At 35.2% G+C, this 21,055-nt stretch overlaps 1 protein-coding gene and 1 long non-coding RNA gene across 3 annotated transcripts in view; one reads left to right on the top strand and one right to left on the bottom strand.

Moving 5' to 3' along the window:
• Positions 1 to 1,022, top strand: part of LOC148282901 (uncharacterized) — a 55,297-nt gene extending 54,275 nt beyond the window's left edge. The window contains exon 2 of the long non-coding RNA XR_015821990.1: positions 415 to 1,022. This is a non-coding gene — a long non-coding RNA (uncharacterized LOC148282901). The remainder of the gene's footprint in view (positions 1 to 414) is intronic.
• Positions 1,023 to 1,151: 129 nt separating this feature from the next.
• capu (formin protein cappuccino) overlaps positions 1,152 to 21,055 on the bottom strand; it is a 42,906-nt gene continuing 23,002 nt past the window's right edge. The window contains exons 3-11 of one of the 2 annotated variants that reach the window (XM_088224329.1): positions 16,304 to 16,479; positions 13,046 to 14,570; positions 12,735 to 12,874; positions 11,672 to 11,938; positions 11,351 to 11,560; positions 10,132 to 10,272; positions 5,186 to 5,363; positions 4,029 to 4,326; positions 1,152 to 1,405 (exon numbers count right to left, since the gene is read on the bottom strand). In XM_088224329.1, coding sequence (XP_088080455.1) covers positions 1,291 to 1,405; positions 4,029 to 4,326; positions 5,186 to 5,363; positions 10,132 to 10,272; positions 11,351 to 11,560; positions 11,672 to 11,938; positions 12,735 to 12,874; positions 13,046 to 14,570; positions 16,304 to 16,479 — 3,050 coding nt within the window. In that variant the 3' untranslated portion in view covers positions 1,152 to 1,290. Of the gene's footprint in view, positions 1,406 to 4,028; positions 4,327 to 5,185; positions 5,364 to 10,131; positions 10,273 to 11,350; positions 11,561 to 11,671; positions 11,939 to 12,734; positions 12,875 to 13,045; positions 14,571 to 16,303; positions 16,480 to 21,055 lie in introns of those variants that run through there. The other variant, XR_015821989.1, reaches the window with a different exon arrangement.

Here is a 21,055-nt window from a genome sequence, read left to right as displayed (position 1 = left end):
GAAAAATCATGAATTATAAATCAGCGAGGAGTAGTTTGATGAAGATGCGGAAAAATCGGTCTATACTGAGAAGAGCGAAAACCCTTCTAATGAAATCATGTATGGAGTTGAATCGTGGATACCGATGGAAAAAGAAAGGCACATCATCAGTGATACTGCAATACCGCGTAACTATAAATTGATTTTATTGGAAGGGGAACCTTAAAGCGTTCTCTTAATATATTGCTTACGATTTTTATCAACCAAAAATACTGCTCGAGTATAAAAAAAATACATTTTAAATAAAAATAGCAATAATTTAAAACGAACGGCTGTTAGTCTCTATAATTAATTTATTGCAGTAAAATATGTTCATAGAATAAACAGGTTACACAGTACTACAGCATCGCTGAAGATATGTGGAATGTGTTTCAGATGTGATACTGGAAATGGATGCTACACATTCCATGGACTGCAAGATGAACAAACATCTCCATCCTCCAGGAACTATCAATAACTGAAAGACTGGTGAGGCGAGAGGTTGGTCTACCACAAGAACAAAAGGGGTCCTCATTGAACGCCGCCCTTAACTCGGCTCGGAGGAATAGATGCATATCATACACCCAACATTTCATCACAACGATCAGCATTGAGCAAGACAGTGAAAAATAATAATGATTCATATTTAAAAATCAGATAAATCCTGATCTGACGATAGAAAAATTTGTGCAGGTAAACTTAACAAATTAGCACCAAATCTGTTTGGTTATATATATTCTAATCTATTGCATGTACTTCAACTATTAATATATTACAAATTAAATTTCTGATTTGTAAGGCACACAAATAAGTAACTAATGCTTTGTAATTTACAGATTATTATAAAACAAATTTAACACATTTCTATACATTAAACTATAAATTGAATGTGAACTGATTTTTAAAATTACAAATCTAAAAATACTGTTTGTAAAGTAACATACTCTAAATTCATTTATCACATGTTCATATTTGTTGCGTAGACAACAAAAAATCTGCCAAAACTGTTTATACATATAAATCATCTATATTAAAAAGCCTTTGTTGATCGATTGTTGTTTAAAAAAACAACCAAATATATTTTTATATGATTCAAACAAGATAAATATAAAAAAAACAAATTAATTATTAATATCACTTTATATTCACAAATCTATGGTGAATAATTGGTCGCGTTCTACCATAATGCTTGTACGGAATAAATATTATTCTAATTTGGCATTTAATTTTAAGATAAATGTCTTTAAAAGGAATACAGTATTCTAAAAGAAATCAACTTTTTCTCTTTGCTAAGTTTTTCATTCTTGATTTGAGGCCGCCTTCTTTCTTTGGTTCTATTTTGATCTTAGAAATACGCTCTTCCTGTTGGCGCTTTGTTTCTTTCATCCTGGAAAACAATTTTTAAAGAAAAATAACAGTAAGTTCAGTTATTTATTAAGTTAATTGCAGACTGAACGACAGAACCAGAAAACAAACAATGCCATTCATATAAAACCAGGATAGGATAAGGATGAGACTACCAATAAGGAGAAAAATCATCGTCAAACCCTAATCAGGCGAAGATCATCAGCTCTAAATACGCTCAGGATGCAACATGATCAAGATGTAATCAATGGATGGACAAATCTGTACAAAATTATCAATGCGGCAATCTTTCTAACCTTTAGCAACTAAACAACAATATAACTTGAATAAATTTTATGTTTTATTTAATTTTTATCTAAATGTAAATTCATGAAGGTTTACCAAGAATCTTAATTGTAACCAAATCTTTTTTCTTATAACTAAAATAGAAGACTCCTGATAAGCCGGTTTAGTGGGTTTCATTATTTTTCCTTTTATATTTTCTGTTCATGTTTACCTTCCTAAATAAAAATAAATACAAATACAAGTCGATTGTGACATTCTCGGTAAGATGGTGTATTTCATCAAAATGAACGTAGTAGGTGCTAATACGTTTTGAAGTAAATTCTTCCTTTGTTTGGGGGTCAATTTATTATTTTATCCTATGATTATGAACTTCTCTATCAAATGATATTTTATCTCATCAAGTCACTTATTATAGTTAAGCCAAACCCAAATTTATATGGTCTGAAAGGAAATGTTTTTCTAGAAATTTAGATCATGTTTTAAAATTATTTACATTATAATTAAACCATATTTACAAAAAACATTATTTTATTTCATGATTCCGAGGGCCATGCGATTCATAACTAACTAACTAACTAACCATCACGCCATTTCCCCAGAGGGGTAGGCAGAGAGGATAGAACGCCACACCACTCTGTCCTGGCACACTTCCTTTGCTTCCTTCACATTCATACATCTTCTCATGCACGCACGTCGATTATTCCGACTTTTCACATGACCACTTTCAAGAATTTGTTGTACTTGATCATGCCATGTCTTTCTCGGCCTTCCTCGACTTCTACAACCAGACACATTCGCATCATAAATCTTTTTAGCCGTTCTTTCATCATTCATTCGCTCCACATGACCGAACCATCGCAAAAGACCTTTCTTAATTTTGTCGATAATGCTTAACTCAGCCTTGCATTCTGCTCTAATTTCGACATTAGGGCACCTATCATACATTGTTTTTCCGCACATTCGCCTGAGGGATCGCATTTCAACAGCATTCAGTCTACCTTCGTCCCTTTTTTTCCAACTCCATGCTTCGCTTCCATACATTAGGGTTGGTACCAGAACTCCATTATGAACTGCTAATTTAGCCTCTTGCGATAGACACTTATTTGCTACGACAGACTTTAAGGCACCATTAACTCTGTTACCGGCACTGACCCTCCTTTCAATATCCTTGTCCATATTTCCATCTCTAGTAAACATACTACCCAGATATACAAATTCTTCGACCTGTTTCAAACCGCGATTCATATATATAATTATTATTATTCATTATAGGCGGGCAGCCTTTGCCGATGCGCCTATATCTCGTGTAATTGATAATTTTAGATATCTTCTTATGTTTCTTTTTAGAATGTTACATAAGTCATTCCATTATGTATTTACCTACTCCTAGGCAACTTCTTTTTTAGTGGAGTCTTATTCGCCTTTGATTGACTCTTTCACAACACAGACTATCTCTTCGTTCTAGTAACGAGAGAACCCTTTTAATACCCTGTCATCGCTCTTATTTTCTTGCCTCCTCTTTCACAGTAGTAGCCGCTCGATTGTGGAATAATCTACCCACTAATGTAAGAGACGCCCTTTCTTTATTTACATTTAAGTCAAGATTGAAATGTCACTATCTAAATTTTTAAATTGTTCCTTTACCCTTCTCCTTTCCTTCCCATCCCCTCTCCACTCATCATAGTAGTGTTAATTTTTTATATTCGTAATATAGTGTTAATTTTTTGTATATTTTTATTTTGTTAATCTTTGTTTTGAATTTTTGTATAAAGTTGTAAGATTCAATATGTCTATGTATTTGTAATTTTCTCAAACTGAACGGTTTGGGTAGGTAGGAAGAAATTGCCTTGCAATATGCCCGCCCTTATATGTATATATCAGTGGCGAATGGTGATTTTATTTACTGGTAAGCTATAAAAAAATATCATATATTTGTACCTATATAGGAGGTACAATGAAAGTAATATTTACTGTAAATTTATATTTTTCTGTGGTTCTGTGTGATGCAACAACTCTCATCCCTGAAATCAACTCAAACGATGTAACTTTGTTATATATTCGGGTTCTATTCCCGCCAGTTGCAAGAAAAAAATCCAACAAAGATTATTTTATCTCAATAGGTCTGGGTGTTGTGGTGTGTATAATTTATAACTTCCTTCAATATCCTTTATTTCCTACCTGCTCACAAGCCTCTAAAATAGAGACATAGTTTTTCCTTTTTTGTTTTTTTTTGTTTTTATTGATTTTTACAAAAATGTTACATCAGATGATAAACTGGAGTTATAAATTTCTAATGGTTTTAGTGAAATCAATTTACATTACTACTTGACAAGAAAATAAATCAAATAAAAGTATCTCACTTCTCTTTTATCTTCTTTTGTTCCTCTTTCTTCCAAATATCTTTAAAGTCAATACAAAACTGTGACCATAGATCGAAGAATTCTTTAGGTGAACACTCCTCGAGTGGTCCAGACTTGGGAGTGTACTGGTAAAACTTCATAGTACTAATAAATCTAGTTTGACACTCTGAAAGATTGTCTTTTTCCGCTGTTAAATGTTTTTCCGCAGTTTCCAAGAATGAAGACATTTTATCCTTAAAAGGCTGTAAATTTTCCTCAGTCGAATCCCTTATCACTTTGGCGGTCTTGTTTTTACAACCTAAAAAAAAATAAAAAGGTTTTGTTTTTATTAACGTCATAATAATTACCACATTTTTCAACATACTTGCAGTTGGCCTTTAATGTTTTGAGAGAGAGAAAGAGAGAGAGAGAGAGAGAACCATAATTTACTTTGGTGGTAAAAACTGATATTAATTCCTCTTTTTTTTCCACATCGGCTCCAAACTGCAGCTTGTGGATATCACCAGACACTTCCAGGAGACCCTATCGCCAACCAATAGTCTAACCTCCTCCCGCATCAATCCCAAACTTGGCATCGACGGCTTTCCAGGACAACAGGAATCCGCAAGTGTGAAGAAGAGGCAACTTGGACTGAAGCACTCGCATCACGTGTCCAAGCCAGGTCCACCGTCGCACCTTCACGACATTCGTTATAGGAGGCTGCTGCATACATTCTTAGACTTCATTGTTGGTTATAAAATCGAATAGCCTAACACCTAATAGTTAATTAACATGTATATTTTATAAATATACACAAAATCAAAAGAAACAGCTCTAATTTATGTACAATTCTGTTTCCAAATGAATACACTTTTATAATATAGGTATGCGTATTTTATATTTTTACAACCACCATCAAGATTTTTCTCCGAAGGGGTTGGCAGGGAGTATGGAACGCCACAGATGTCTATTTTGGCATAGATTCTTAGATAGTTCCACATCCACACATGGTTTGTTTGTGTCTGCTTTTGACAATATCAGACTTCAGTTTTTGGTTTAAATGATAATGCCACATCTTTCTTAATTCATTCTCGGCAAATATATTTGTTTCATAATTATTTCTCCCTATATTTTTAAGAATTCTATAAAATGGACATAGCAAAACTGAGATCACTTACTTTCTAACTGATTATGAAGGGAGTTGAGATCCATTTTGACATCATCAAACAGGACCCAGGAAGCTCTGTCTATATCTCCTGGCTCAGGAATTGGGAGAGGAGTATCCGCTATATCCCCGCAGTTGCTCATGTAAGTACGCACTATGAAGTGGAGCAGAGTCACACTTGAATCTTTTGACTGAAAAAAATATGAAAATTTAGGAAATAAAAACCAAACTCCCAGAACTCCCTTTTCCCAGGTGTTTTTTGACTCTCCCAATGAATCGTTTCCACAAACTTTAGTTTAAAATATGTTTTTGTTAACATATTACAACAGAGATGAAGAACATTTAAGAGAAGGTAATATAGAAGTCTAGGCATCTACAGGGCTTATGACCTGTCAATGGCTGGTTTAAGTGGCCACTTTACACACTGTGTAACATTCACCATTCTGCCTATATTTGAACATCTATATTCCTTCAATTCTTTCATCTGTTGATATTTGTGAAGTTAAAGAGCTGAAACCTTTATTTATGCGGGTGAGATTCATCTAATTGAATTATTTCACCTACATACTAGGCAACGCCTGAAAATGTATTTTTTTTAATTTCTATACTTCTTCATGGACCAGGTGGATTTATCAAAAATATTTTGAGTTTGTCCAAATATTTTTGATATGTTTTTGCGTTGATAGTTTCAATTCATAAATTTAAAAAATAAGTAAAGGGTGACAGTGAATATTAAAATTTATAAAGTCATATTTATCAGTATGTAATTATGTGGATTTGTATGTTTAGAGCTTAATAAAAATAACATTATGACTAAATTAATGATCAAGACATACTTTATGTTATTATTTTTTTAAATTAGAAAAAAACTATACATTTGTAGCCCTAGATGGCATGCGAAAACAAGTGGTGAAAAGATGAACACTAAAAATTGGAGAAACTAAAAATAGTGGAAACAATAAGTACATAATTAGTAATTAGAATAATGTAGAAAAATATTTTAATTAGAAGTGGAGGTGCAATGTTTGGCATTATTAAAAAAGTATATCATCATCATTATCATTCCACTATTTGCAACCAGTGGTGCATAGGGCACTGCATTTTTATACCAAATTCAGCGTATATCAATTATCTGTTACATGAAGGTAAGGTGACCAGTCTTACGCTTCAGGTGCCAGTCCAGGAACAATGAAATATTGCAGTGTAGAACTATAATTGAAATCAATATTTCATGTCCACTCCCCCAGGAATTGAACCTAGGACCTCAAGTATGGTAAGCGAACGAGAAGCTATTGAGTCGAAAATACTCATCCAAGGTTTTATTTCACACTCAGAACTGAATTCTTCCTCCGCCTAGACACAGAATATATATTTATGTAAATTCAATTGACGTTACACAAATTGATTTCATCAATATACACACAACTAATCATGTACACCAATCACAGCTTATCTCAACAAAAAAATATTGAGATACACTTTAGATATTAAGATGATTAGTCTTAGCATTCGAGCGCCAGTTTAAGGACTCTGAAATTTTATATTTCATGCTAACTATTTCAGAAATCGAACCCGACGCCTCTTGCAAGCAAATACACTAAAATATTAAACTTTAAAAAGCACATGGGCTTCTGTGATGAAATGGCTTTTCACATTATTTCATCTGAAATATTTTTTTGATACTCATGTTTTTATAACCGTAACTAGTAGTAAATAAGTAGGCTGAAAAAAATTAAATTCCAATTGTAGTGCAATGAGATCAAACCTTGGACCTCTAATTCGCAATACTACCACATTCATTGCCTGTAAGTAAAATTGTGGTGTTTGAGATTTAAAAACTAGTTTATCTACCGCGCTACAATACACAAAATAATAAAGATGAATAACATTGAAAAACAACAACTAGTGAAAATGCATTAAATCAAATCACAAGACAATATGGACAAATACATGTACTTATACAGAGGTGGGACCTTCACAAATTTGATTAAACACTGTGAAAATAATTTATGAAGACTTGTGGATACAATCATAGAACCAACTAAGTTGATAAAAAACAAGACAAATACATAGTTCATACTTGATTTTTGGAACATCGTTGTCCCTTGAAGAGCAGCCGAGGAGAAATCATGTTGAGCTCATTGTGTCAGAATAAATCAACTTAAATATGATGGGGTTCACAGCAAAACCGCCACTGGTTATGATCACTATTTTTGAGAAGATCAATGAAACCAGTAGCGAAAAGACAATTTCTTTTAAATTGAATGTGCTTATTGAACTTGAAATGAAAAGTCTTTTTGCTAGTTGTTATACCACGCACAAGTTTGAACTTAAAAGAAATAGTCTTTTCGCTACTGGTTTTGTTTGTCTTCCCAGAAACAGTGGCAGTTTTGCTTTTAACCCCTTCATATATATATATATATCACTCAATAAGTTTGTAGGATGACATATAGTTGGCACCACAATTGACAAATCCATATGATTTTTAGAAAGTCAAAATCTTTAAAAATTTCATAACAATCTAACGTTTAGTTCACAAATTATAGTGGTTTTAATGGGTCCTACTTTTGTAATATTCAGAATAATGGAAAAATCTGAATTTAGTGTTTGACAAAGCATTGCTTTTTAATGGGAAAAAATACCATTCAAGTAAAGCAATAGCTCGATAAGTGATATTTGGACTCCGCTCCATCGAGACAAATGGTATAGAAGTGGTTTGCTGATGTTAAATACGGTCAAGTAGACACTGATGATGCTGAACGCTCTTGTTGGCCAAACTAAAAGGCCACCTAAAGCGACCAAGATCGCAAATGTCAGCTGGTAAGGTTTTGGCCTCTGTATTTCGGTATGCGCACAAAATTTTATTCATTTTAAGAAAGGAAGAACCATCAATAGCGAATATTATATGGCGGTATTGGTGTTTGATGAAAGAAATTGCGGAAAAACTACCCCAAACGGAGAAGAAAAAAGTTCTCTTTCACCGAGACAATGCACCGTGTCACAAGTCGATAGTAATTGACCGCCAAATTGCATGAGTTGAACTTCGAATTGCTTCCGCACCCACAGTATTCTCAAAATTTGGCCCCCAGCAACTATTGGCTATTCGCAGACCTCAAAAAGATGCTCCAGGAAAAGAGATTTGGCTCCAATGAAGAAGTGATTGCCTAAACTGAAGCCTATTTTGAGGTCAAACATAAATCATTACAGTTAGAGAAGCGTTGGAATTAATGTATAACGCTTTAAAGATACTGTGTTGATGAATGAAGTTGAATTTTGCCTAAAATTTTTTGTTTTAATTGTCATCCTACGGACTTTTTGAGTGATGTGTTATAATCATATGAACAACATTTTTAACAATATAAATGGAATGCAGTGATTAATAATGTACATGTATAATAGGCACTCATATTATACATTCTTATCGTAATTCCGAAACAATATTTTCTAATTTAAACTAGGTTATTCACAATCAAATGCTGCAAAAAGGGATACTGAAAAAATAATTACATTTAGATGTGATTGATATTTTTTAAATCAATGTAAGCGGGGACTTGATTGCAAGCAATAAATCACCTACGCTTAGTTCTAATACAGGTGTTTAAAAAATGCTTGTAGTGTACATATACATTATTAACAAAATTGATTGAAAATACTCTAAGCAGGAATCAATATATAAATAAGTAACAAATAAAATTACTTTGACCGTCAATATCGGTGTGCCAGAGCGAGATCTGCGCTTCAAAATCTTCAAGGAGAATTTGCCTTATTTTCCTTGTTATTGTGGATTTAGGGCTTAAAATGGATTTTTTACACTACTTTTTGAGTAAATCAATTAATGCCAGTCATCAAACAACGTTGTCGGCGTGATAACGGTGCCAAAAACCGCATTCAACGGATAGTAATTTTAACGTTTAGTGTTTTCAGGGATAGATTCAAGCAATAAAATCACCACCATTGTCGGTACTTCGATAGTTTGACTAAAATAAAGTGACAGTTTGCGGAATAAATTCAACATAGGCTTTTTTGTAAAACAACAGTTCTGTAGGCAGGTGGCAGAAGGGACTATCTGTATTTTCAAAAATACGGACAGGCAAAATGCTCGGCAGTTAGAGTTCATTTTGCGTCCCACTAATTTGGCATTTGAGCGGTTAATGTATAATTCTGACTTTTATTTACATTTACGATAATCCAAAATGATTTTTGATCAGTGATATCAAACAACAGTTTATGAATGATCATTTAAAAATTATATAGTACGTACATACATTCAAATTTATTAATGAAAATTCTTTTTGGAAGTTCATTGTAATTTATTATAGAAATAAAAGACGAATGATACTTAAAGCCACAAATTTGTGATATCACTCGTCTTTTATTTCTATAGTAAAATATACCCTAATAGTTGAGTCGTAGAGCTACAAAACTCCATCTGGCTCCTTAACATGTCAAGCTTATGTATGTTCATATCTTAAATATCTATCTCACTCTAACACAATCAAAAACACTTTCGCTCCTGTTTACGCTACATACAACTAAACACTCAGTGAACGTTGTACTCTGGATAAATAAAAAAATAACAGTGGCATTTATTTCGATTTTGAAAAATCTACAAAATATGTCAACTGTGAGCCACAAATCCCGCTCCATTTATTTATTTATTACAAAGGTACATAATATATTGCAAAAAATAATAAAGCAACATATCCCAAACTTTATGAGACCAAAAGTGTTGAGTTATTTTCATTGTGCTCAAATATCAAAATTAATTTTCAGATCAGTGGCAAAACCCGCTCTGACTCATACAATTATTGTGATGTACATAAATATATTACAAAACTATTCATGTTTGTGATTTGTTCAAATTGGTTAAATCCTCCAGAACAAATCTGACTCAATTATGAATTATTTTTCTCAGTGCAGTATGGTGCACACTAATTTTTAATAAAGTTAACGACTCACTTTGACATCTCTGAGTTTTGCGAGAATTTCAAGACCAAAACCGTCTGCTTGTCCTCGTTGCCTGTTTCCACCATTCATGTAGTTTCCCAGAGTTAAGATTATTGCAAACAGCTTCTTCAAGCCATCATTTGTCACCAAAAACTAAAAACAAGAATAAAAAATAGAATATTTTGTTTGGTACAAACATCCTTATTAAATAAAACAAAAATCCCATAGAGTTGGAAAAATGAACTAAGATTTTTGCTAACAAGGATCTAGTAAAAAGCTGCAACCGAGTAGACAATATGTGTATCGAGGCTATCTATACCGACAGAATGCATTAAGTCAACGGTCTTTATATATTTCAAATATTTAATAAAGCTGCAGATGTTGATTTCAAATTTTACATTATGCTTAGAATAAAGATAACACTTTCAAAATTAAAAAAAAAAAAAAAAAAAGAAAATTGCGGAGAAATAATGCGTTGAAAGAATATAAAGCTTTACATGCGATTTTCTCAGAACTTGTTTTAATGACTTAATGCATTCTGTTAGTAAAGCCTCGTTAATATTAGATATATTCAATTTTATTAACTGTTCCGACCTCCCCACAAAGAAAATGAGTGACTAAAACAATAGTATTTAAATACAAAGAAAAATGATCTTTTATTATTTAAATAAAGAAATATACTAAATGTCTCTATGAATTACTCAAGTGTTTCAATTTTGAGACAATTTGCTTTTAGTCGTAAATATCCTTGTGAGAGAATGAGAAACATGTTGTGGTAGAGCAGGGTTTGAACCTTGGACTTCCTGATCTGGATTCTGCAACACAAGCCAAGGAACCACATCACCGCGAAAGCGTTCGGTAGTCAATCAAGAATAAATAAAACTACACTAAGAATTGACTTTGAAAATTATTAAAGAAATCTGATAAAATGGTCAGCCACTATCGCCTAGGTGTGGCATTCGTGTCAGTTTTTAAAGTGGAGTTCAAAGTGATTTGCCACGCACCACTTATAAGGTCATTTATTTCCGTCAGAATGTTTTAAATAAGACTAGTTCAGAGATTTAACAAAAGGCAATTATACGAGTTATTGATAAATGAATAGATAAACAAAAATACAAAGAGATATTCGACGCTGTAAAAAAATAAAACATTTTTGAAATCTACTTTTTAACATCGCAGGGTTAAAAAGTAAAGATCAAAAATACATTTTTCTTGCAATTATAAACATTACCTCACATGTTCTGCGTATATTGTCTAGTTTACTGGTAATAGTAGATATTGAATCATCAAACTCGGCTTGGAATGTAAAACAGGAAATTCGCTCTGCAAAGCTTTGGATGTCAGATAAATCTAAAAGGAATGTTTCCGGCTTATCTAAGGGAATGTCTGGATTATTTTTCAAATGCTCTTTTATACTGGCAAGTTCCTCCTCGGTAGCTCTCTGTAAATAAAAAAAATAGTAAACTGAGGATATTACATTAAGACTCCAAGGTAAATTTGGAACTTGCAAGCTCATCTTTTATATTTTTGGGTTGTTTATAGTGTTACTTACAGCTTCATAAATCTGATGCAAAGCATCTAAATTAACAGTGGTTGTATCAAAGTTGTATATGGCGTGTTCGATTTCCGTGAAGTCAACTTGGAGACTCTGCGCTAAGATACCGACACTTTGAAATCTCTTTCCATCCAAGATTTTAGCGGCTTGGACTTTGGAGGATTTTTCAACTTTTTTCTTATTTGTCGGCTTTCGTGTAATAACTTGGCGGGAAAATAAATCAGCAAACTCATCGATATTATCTAACTTTGTTTCTTCAATCTCCTGCAAAGAAAAAATGTGTTTGAATTCAATTTAAAGCATTTGTAGAATTTTGCTGTTGGAACTCCTACCCCAGTTGGACAGAGGACACGAGGTTGATGTTAAATGCGTATTTATTATATGGCAAATAAATAAGGGAGTTACGGCGATGATGTGTTGAACTGACTGGGCTGACTTTTTGGGCTGAGTGACATTACCACATCCTGCGGTCTCTTTATAAGCCGCTTTTCTTAGTTATTCATGTCTCCATGGCGGAAACGAAGTTAATATACTCCAGGACGTTACTCTTATATGGACGGATGTTTTGTGCAATACTGTTGGTCTTGCAGAATATAATGTATTGTATCCAATAGAATACGCTGAGTTGCTTCTTGCAGTCGTTGGTCTATATTTTAAGTGAAATCATTTAGCACGGGTGTGTGTGTGTGTCATCAATCAATGGACTATGAACCCCACACATTCATAGAGCAAACTTATCTGTCAAAATAAATACATTCATAATATATGAAGGTAGCGTAACATAATAATGTAAAATTGTGTCTGATGAAATGTCTACCCAAATAATTAAATGATGCCTGATGGTGTCTGCATCACATCAGTTATATGACTATGACTGGAAATCGTCAGAGCTTTGAAAAATATATCCTAGCATCAAAGCTATAGTTAAAAAATTCAGTGAATAGTGATATAATCTGTTTTGGTTAGCGCGGACATAAACAGCTAAATAGTGCTGTATAACAAGGAACCATCATCTGAGAAATACAGTTGTTTAATTTTTAAAACTAGCAAGATGAATTACCAGCCACAATGGATGACTTCCGGGGGATTTGTCTTCATCCGGAGTTGTAGCAACAGGAGCAGCAGGTACAATCGCTAATATTCTGGTCCAATAAAGAGGCTTCATTGGTACAGTTGGATTGACAGGATCTTTTCGCATGGCTAAAATAAAAAATCATGTAAATAAAATTTGGGTTATCCGAAAAGCATGTACTAACAAAACTACAATGTAGTGATAGACTTTAACAAATATAAAAAATTATTGATTTAACATAAAAAACATCAATGATATTAAAAACTAATAAAAATAATAAACTTGTCTGAATGACTTACTTGCTCTATTCGGATGCCACCCTCCTACTGGTGGTGCTGGAAATGGAATGGGTCCAGATCCTGGAGCTGGTGGTGGAGGTGGACCAGTACCATTCATCGGTGGAGGAGGAGGATACATTCCAGGGATAGGAGGTGGAGGTGGTCCTCCCATCCCGGGCATCGGAGGTGGTGGAGGACCACCCATTCCGGGCATTGGTGGTGGTGGAGGACCGCCCATTCCGGGCATTGGTGGTGGTGGAGGACCACCCATTCCGGGCATTGGCGGTGGTGGAGGACCACCCATTCCAGGCATCGGTGGTGGTGGAGGACCGCTCATTCCAGGCATTGGTGGTGGTGGGGGACCGCCCATTCCAGGAAAAGGTGGTGGAGGAGGGCAACCCATTCCTGACAATGGTGGTGGCGGAGGCCCATCCAATCCAGGCATTGGTGGTGGTGGAGGTCCACACATACCAGGCATCGGGGACGGAGAAGCATCCATTCCAGCTATTGGTGGTGGAGGAGGAGCCATGCCAGATAACAGTGGCGGGACAATAACATTTTCTAAATCAAGGTCCATAACTGGCAAAGGAGGAGGTGGAGGAACAGCTTTTATAACAGAATCTTGAGATATTTCAGATAAAGATTTTCCTATTCCATTGACAAGTAATGAAGCTGGTCCATTGTCACGAAGTGGGGGTGGCGGAGAAAAGGTGCTGCGATCAGTTGCATTATCAAATGGTAAAGCCAAGTCTTCAGGGAACGGAGGCAAGGGCAGAGAAGGATAATTTGATTCATTTTCTGTATCAGGCATCGGTGGCGGAGACGGTGTTAAACAGGTAGATGGAGAAACTACATTACAATCTTTAATTGGAAGAATATTTGTTGAAGTGGATGCATCTTTTTGTTTTTCACTTTTTGAAGTACAAAACTCATCGTAGGATTTAGTAAATGTTTGCGATGATATCATTTCACTGGATGCGGATACATCGTCATTATTATAGAATGGCTCAGCTCTTTCAATTTTACCAAACTTATCAACATCATTTTTTTCAGGAATGTTCTCATCTAAATTGTTTGACTGAAGCTTAGGGTCCAATTTCTTTTCCATAACAGGTGAGCCAAAATCTCTTAAAGCTTTTTGAGTTAGACTTTGAATTTCTACTAGAGTTTTATAACGATCTAATTCCATTAAAAGAGAATTTGCCAGATCTTCTAACTCCTTTATCCTCATTGTGTACTGTGATATTTTATCTTCGATATTCTTGTTGTTCATAGGTGACGGTTCTTGTCCAACCTTTAAATTAAAAGCTTCATTCACACCTTTTTGTTCCTCACAATCTTTTGCTGCAGGGTTAGTTTTGATTGACACACTATCGACATTCAAAATTAATTTCTTTTTTCTAGAATTCGGAGTTTGTGGATCAGGCGGCTTCAAATTGTGAGGTATATCTTGTACTGGTGGCCAGGCTACTGTTTGTATTCGCCCAGGAGTTGCAGGAGGAGCTACAGGGGCTTCTGTGTGAGCCCAGTAGTACATCAAATCCGGCTACAAAGAAATAATAAAATTTAAGTTATACTGGAGGTCGGTATTGGGGACTTGAATACGTTCTCGTTATTTTTTTGTGAAACATAATGCTTTATTTTTTTTTATGTTATCAAGTGTTGTCCATTGCTAGCGACTAATTTCTTCCATCTTTCTAGCAGTGTACGAATACCTTCTCGTAAGAACGACTCATCTTTTGAGGTTATCCACGAATCGGGACATTTTTTGGCATCTTCATAAGAATGGAAGTGCTAGTCAGCCAGGCCATGAGTCATCGATTGGAACGAGTGGTAATCGGAAGGACCAATGTCCGGTGAATACGGCGAATAGGGTCGGACTTCCCATTTGAGCGTTTCCTAGTATATTTAGACTGGCCTTGAAACATGTGGCGGAGCATTGTCGTGCTGCAAAATTATTTTGTTGTGTCTCTTCTTGTATTGCGGCCGTTTTTCCTTCAATGCTCGGCTCAAACGCATCAATTGTAGTCGATAATGATCTCCCGTGCCGATTTGTTGGATTTGAGGAGATCTTAATACGCTACATCCAGCTGATCGTGGTGCAGAGCAGAGATAATGATGATGTTCGGCGATGTTCCGACAGATCATGGTCACTGTAAGTCTCTAAAAGAATTCTAAGTGCTTCAGCTGCAGATATAAAAAAAAAGTAATGCGGTGAAATTCCCCGCAAATACTCTTTGGCACGAAATTTGTCATGTTTCATCATCATCATTCCACTTTCCGCACCTAATGGTACATAGGGCACTGCACTGATACACCAATCGCAGCTTATCTTGATATTTTTTTGTTACTTGAAGGTAAGATCAGTCTTACGCTTCAGATGCCAGTCCAGGGACTATGAAATATTAGAGTATAAAAACACCTTTAAAAATAAATATTTCATTTCAACCATGCCGGAAATCGAACCCAAGACCTCTTGCATGGTAGGCAAACGCACTGACCACTATACCACGAAGCCGATGTTACGAAAAAATAAGTTGTGTTAAACGATATGAAAAAATATGTACACTTCGGCGGAACAATAAATACTGTCATTACAAGGCGGTGGAACTTCGCGATGAAGTTGGCTGTAGTATTGCCCGATGTAAAAAGGCTAAGACAACACCATCTGTCGGGTCCCTATTATATTTTTAAGCAATAAAAAAAATTATCAACATTATTGCAAAACTTAATAATTTTTATAACTTATGTAAATATTGAAACAAAACTGACGGGGCATAAGCCCCGTAAAGGCCTAGAGCTTCATATTTTTTCTCCAAAACGTTCTCCATATTTGTTGTAATCTGTTATTTTGAACTTCCTTTGTTGCACCTCCCCAGACAACCTTACCCTTGACAAGATTCAGAAAACATCATCATTAAACCCAAATCCAAACATAATGGTTCATAGGGCACTGCATTGGTGAAGTACATGCCGTGTATATTGTATATAACAGGCAGGTAAGGTGATCAGTTTTACCATTCGTAAATCAGTCCAAGGACAACGAAAGATTGCAGTGTAAAACCACCTTATAAACAAATATGTTACGTTGACCCTTGATAAGGGGCTTGATAGCCGAGAGCACCAACGGCTGCACAGCGAGCCAATCAATTTTACCAAAAACACTCAGGATTCTGGTTCTATTTCACACTCAGAACTGTACTGTTCATCCGTCTGGACACGGACGGAAGATCTAGAAATCAGAAGACGTAAAATAAAATTAAAGATTGGTAGACTTACCCTAAAGATGGCCTCGGTGGGAGCATCCTTGTCGGGGATCTGGCGCAGGACGCCAGCAGCCAGGAGGTGTGTGCAGTACTGCGCGCCGAGGATGCGCAGATCTTGGCCAGAGAGCACCGCCCGCAAGTAATGTTCCTCGGCGAAGGCGGACACGAACCAGTTCACCAACATTTGCCCTACACACACAACAATAAGCACTGAGCACACAAGATTCGCAAACACATTTCGCTATTCAAGACCGCCCACGGCCCGCCAATGCGCCGCTTGATATGTGGAACGAAATTGGCATTCGCCCGCGCGGCGCACACAGGATGTGCGCGAAATGAAGAAACGATCCTATAACTAGGATTAATTATAAAGCTACATATTATAACACCAATGTTATTTTTAATCGACAAGTCCGGAATAAGTATGGTTAAGGAAGTTCAGTGGTCTAAGCCAAAAAAAATACATAAAAAACTATACATCGTACTATCGTCGTTATGATTTTTTAAGTTTTGTAATTTTTAAAATCCCCTCCGAAACTTCGAAACCACACCACTCGTGACGTCACGAGCCCAGGCGGTGATTTTTTCTAACATTTAAATTTGAACCCCGTACGATTATAAAACCAAATTATTTGTAAACCTCTAAATGTCAAAACATGCTTAACGTCGAAAATCATAGCTACCCCGGAAACCGGAAATCTGTTGCCGGTTGCCACAACAACGCTATAATTGATTGGCTATAGTAAACACGTGGTCACGTAAACCTCTGACGTTCCCAGTTTTATTAAAAAAAAATTCGTACATTTTGGAGAAACTTCACCATACAAACAAATGCTCTATTTTTTTACCACGTGTAATAAAACATTTTTATATCCAATTTACGGTAGCACTGAACTTCCAATTCCAACTCCAGTAACACAATAAACATTATGTTTTTTTAAGTAACGAAATTTTTTTCATAAATGTTTTTTTTAAATACATAGGCATGTGTATATGTACTAAATAAACATGTCCTTTCGGTAGAAATTCGTATAGGTAAAAGTACCTATGCAAATTGTTATAATTTGACCTTTTTTATGTAAGGCGTAGACGTATTATTTATTTGTATTTTCGTATATACATATGTTAACATTGGCGGGCTTATTACCAATTAAACGAAAGGTGTTATAGATATAATTTTAGTTTCAAAACGTATGCATAAAATATACAAAATTAGAACTAGCAATAATGCCTCAGAGTTAAAATATATTTAGAGATTCTAGAATTCGGAATGAGTTACCTCTTTATATAAAAAATGCACCTTCTCTAGCCACCTTCAAAAAACGCCTGAAACATTACTATGTATCCTTAGAACTCTGACCTCCAAAGCAGTAAAATTAAGGGAGGTCAGGGTTCTAGATAAGGGAGGGGATTTAAGTTAATATGTGCAAGCCTTATCTCCCCATTGAAAAAACAGCTGTTATTTAGAATGTTTAAGAAAAATATTTTGGTACTATTAAGCATGTTGTCCAGATGTATTGAAATTTTTGTTTATGTTTTATTTGTAGTATTCTATAATAATATGCAGGCTTCCACTTTCCATTTTGTTGTATCCCAACTCAACACAGGGCTTGCGGCCTCATAGAGTAAGGGATAAGTTGTTATTTTTTTTAATATGAGTATTTGCATAAAATAAAAAAATAGGTTTTTTCATGTACTATGTGTATCTTTTGGGGCAAGAATATTGGGTAGCCTCCTCTCAAGCCTTGGCTTAGGTAGGCCCTTGGGTAGACATCTCTTCAAACTGAAGCCAAATGTAACAGAAAAGCCTTAGTTTTCCAAGTGATTCTTAACAAGTTTGACACGTCCTCCAAATGCAGAATGGGCAATGGGCACTGCTGCAATGGTTTTCACTCTGCCATTTGCGAATGTCAGCTTGAGGAGGAAGATTCAAACCATGTTTTTTTTATGCCCCATAAATGATTGTTATCCTGATTTCCTATCCGACAAATAAAATTTTAACACCCCATTCCCTATTCATATTCTAACTCTCCTGTCTCCGCCCAATAGGTGGCATCCAAAAATACTTTCAAGGCTTTTAAAAAGTTTTGTAATAGTTTCGGCGAATTGATCATGTACAATCAATTTAATCCCAGGCAGTGAAGAATTCACTACTCGCGTCTCTCAATCCAATGAAGTGCATATTATGTACTTCGGGATTAATTTTATTTAGCACAAAGATGCTAAGGCTACCAGATTACAGAGAGCTCCTTCAGGCAGCTTTTCTCGTTTGACGGGCAAATTTTACGTGTAGGTGGGCACCGGCAAGGAGACTTATGTCCTCAGATGCGGTGTGCGGTATGTGGTAGGCAAGCTGTCCCCACCCAATGAACATGAATTTAAAATTCAATGTAAATATCTAGTTATAATGGTGTTAAGATGTAAATATGTTGTATATTATGTAAAGTTTTCAAAATATTAAATACTAACTCACTAACTTATATATATTACTAACACGTGTGTAAATATCTAAATAAACGAAAAAACTAAAACTCTACACTGGCCAGGACACCCGAGTTGGGAGGTGAAAAGGCCATATAAGACAAAGAAGAAGAAGATGTATCGTTTGATATATATTTTTCTTTTTAGAAAAAAAAATTGACCAAGTCTTCTTTTTGACCTGTCTGTTTTTTTGGTTGGCTAAAAGATATTGATTGATTTTATCAATAAGTCCACCAAAGTACTTTGTACTTGAAGATTTAAATTTAAAAAATACGTTTACGACCTTCTACCGGTAAGAACTCGACATCATGTACGTAAAAAATTATATTTAGATTTTTTATCTATGTAATTCTCGGATTAAATGTTCATTGATAACTTCAATGAAATTCCATTTATATAATTTTATAGATAAATAAAACGATACGATTCAAACAAATTTGCATCTTCAATATTTGATCTGGTACTTAAATGGAATCCAGAACATCGAGTCGATAAAATATTGAACAATAAGCTGCATTATTTATTAGATCCGTATAGTAGACTTTCAACCGGTACTGTTTGCATCGAGGTTAGCGAATGGTTAAACAGATATAATATCTTTGTTACCGTATTCTATCACTTAAACCACAAACCATACAAGCCTACAACAAGACTATGTACGTATATTATTATGTTAGATGCATACCTAAGACGATTATTTCATTTTCTAATTCGATACGGTAGTAATAATAGATAGAAATACCCATTTACAGGTGGCGAAAAATAATCTTCCGTCATGCAATCGATGGCTTAATCGATATTTTGATAGTGCTTATAATCTGTAATATATCTTATATCTAAAAAATAAATGTTTTTTCCATTTCGTTAAATACGTCGCTCTTTATATTAGGTGTCAACATAAATTGTGTCCGTTTTTTTCTAAATGAAGAGAACAAGAGGACACAACAAAAAAATAGTCTTATATAATTTTGCAACAAATTTGACAATAATTCAGATATCGCGAGCAGCTTCGGCATCTTTATTTTCTTGATTGAACGCCAACAGAAGAGGGTGTTGAAATGTTCACTTTCGTCTACTTGACGTTCTATTTTGAAGGCTTGTAATCAAATAAAATAATATATATAACGTAAAAGTAAACACAACATCTTGTAGACTAAAAAATTTTCTTTCAAATGGCGTTTAACCATTACCATTTTGTTCTAATTTTGGTGCTCATTTTTTAATGTGGAAAAAAATATACACAACTTATGTTAACACCTTAAAACGAATAAGTAATAATGTTTTCAAATAAACATGCTTCAACTTTTGACTATATTTGTCCGCTTCTAACTCAACACAGGTCTTATGATAGTCTCGAGTTGAGATACGTGACATTATTTGTATTATATATTTTATATACTATGCAATGAATGATATTTTTTAAATGACATATGACGCACCTTCACAAAAAAACAAATTCCTTAGAACTCTCACTGCGGGTACTTCTAACGTGTACAAAAATACATTCTCTTTCGTTGGATATTGACAGAAAACACATGTCAATGTCAGTCCCGTTTTCAGGTCACAAAACACTTCGGTTTTCCACTTTTCACTTAAAAACACGACCAAAGTCACGATGAGATTGATTTTTACGAATATTGAAAGTCGCGCGCCAGGGGTGGGCGGGGGTAGTATGGAAAGGGTGATATTTGGTTTATTTCCCACCCCCTTTTTCGTCACAAACATCTCAAACTGAGTGTTCGGGATGAAGAAATCTTTAAACGTGAAGTTTCGCGGCAGCCACTGCGACCCGGCGGCGCTGTAGCCGTACGAGGACCTCCGGAGGTAGCTAATGCCGGGAGTTTCATTGTGACAATATAAATACATAAATTTCTCGAGACTAGTTTACTATCGAGTATCGAATGGCGACACTGCACGCTGACGTAGCGCGTCGTAGGTAGAAGGCGGAGCCGGCAGCCGGCACACGCGAGCGAGGTGTCGGTAAACTAACTTCTGATAAACGATAAACGTCTCAGGTCGGAGCGATTATCTCTACAGCTGTGATATACTTTTATCTTAGATAAAGTTCAAGAATTTCTACATAAGGAAAGGAAACCGAATGGATATTCCAATACGCATTCATTGTTCTACTTGTCCTCTCGCGGAGCGCTGCGCGGAATAAAATATCGAGCTTTCAGGCACAAAAATCACACATTACAAAATACTTCATGTTCGAGCGTGTACATAGCGCAGAGAACACTACACTTACACCGACGCAATACCAAGCAGGTATCCTTATGTATTT

Source organism: Micrasema longulum, unplaced genomic scaffold, assembly GCF_059751315.1.
Source record: "Micrasema longulum isolate JH-2025_06_02 unplaced genomic scaffold, ASM5975131v1 h1tg000279l, whole genome shotgun sequence".
Taxonomy (NCBI): Eukaryota; Metazoa; Arthropoda; class Insecta; order Trichoptera; family Brachycentridae; genus Micrasema; species Micrasema longulum.
This window is presented reverse-complemented; position numbering and strand designations above follow the sequence as displayed.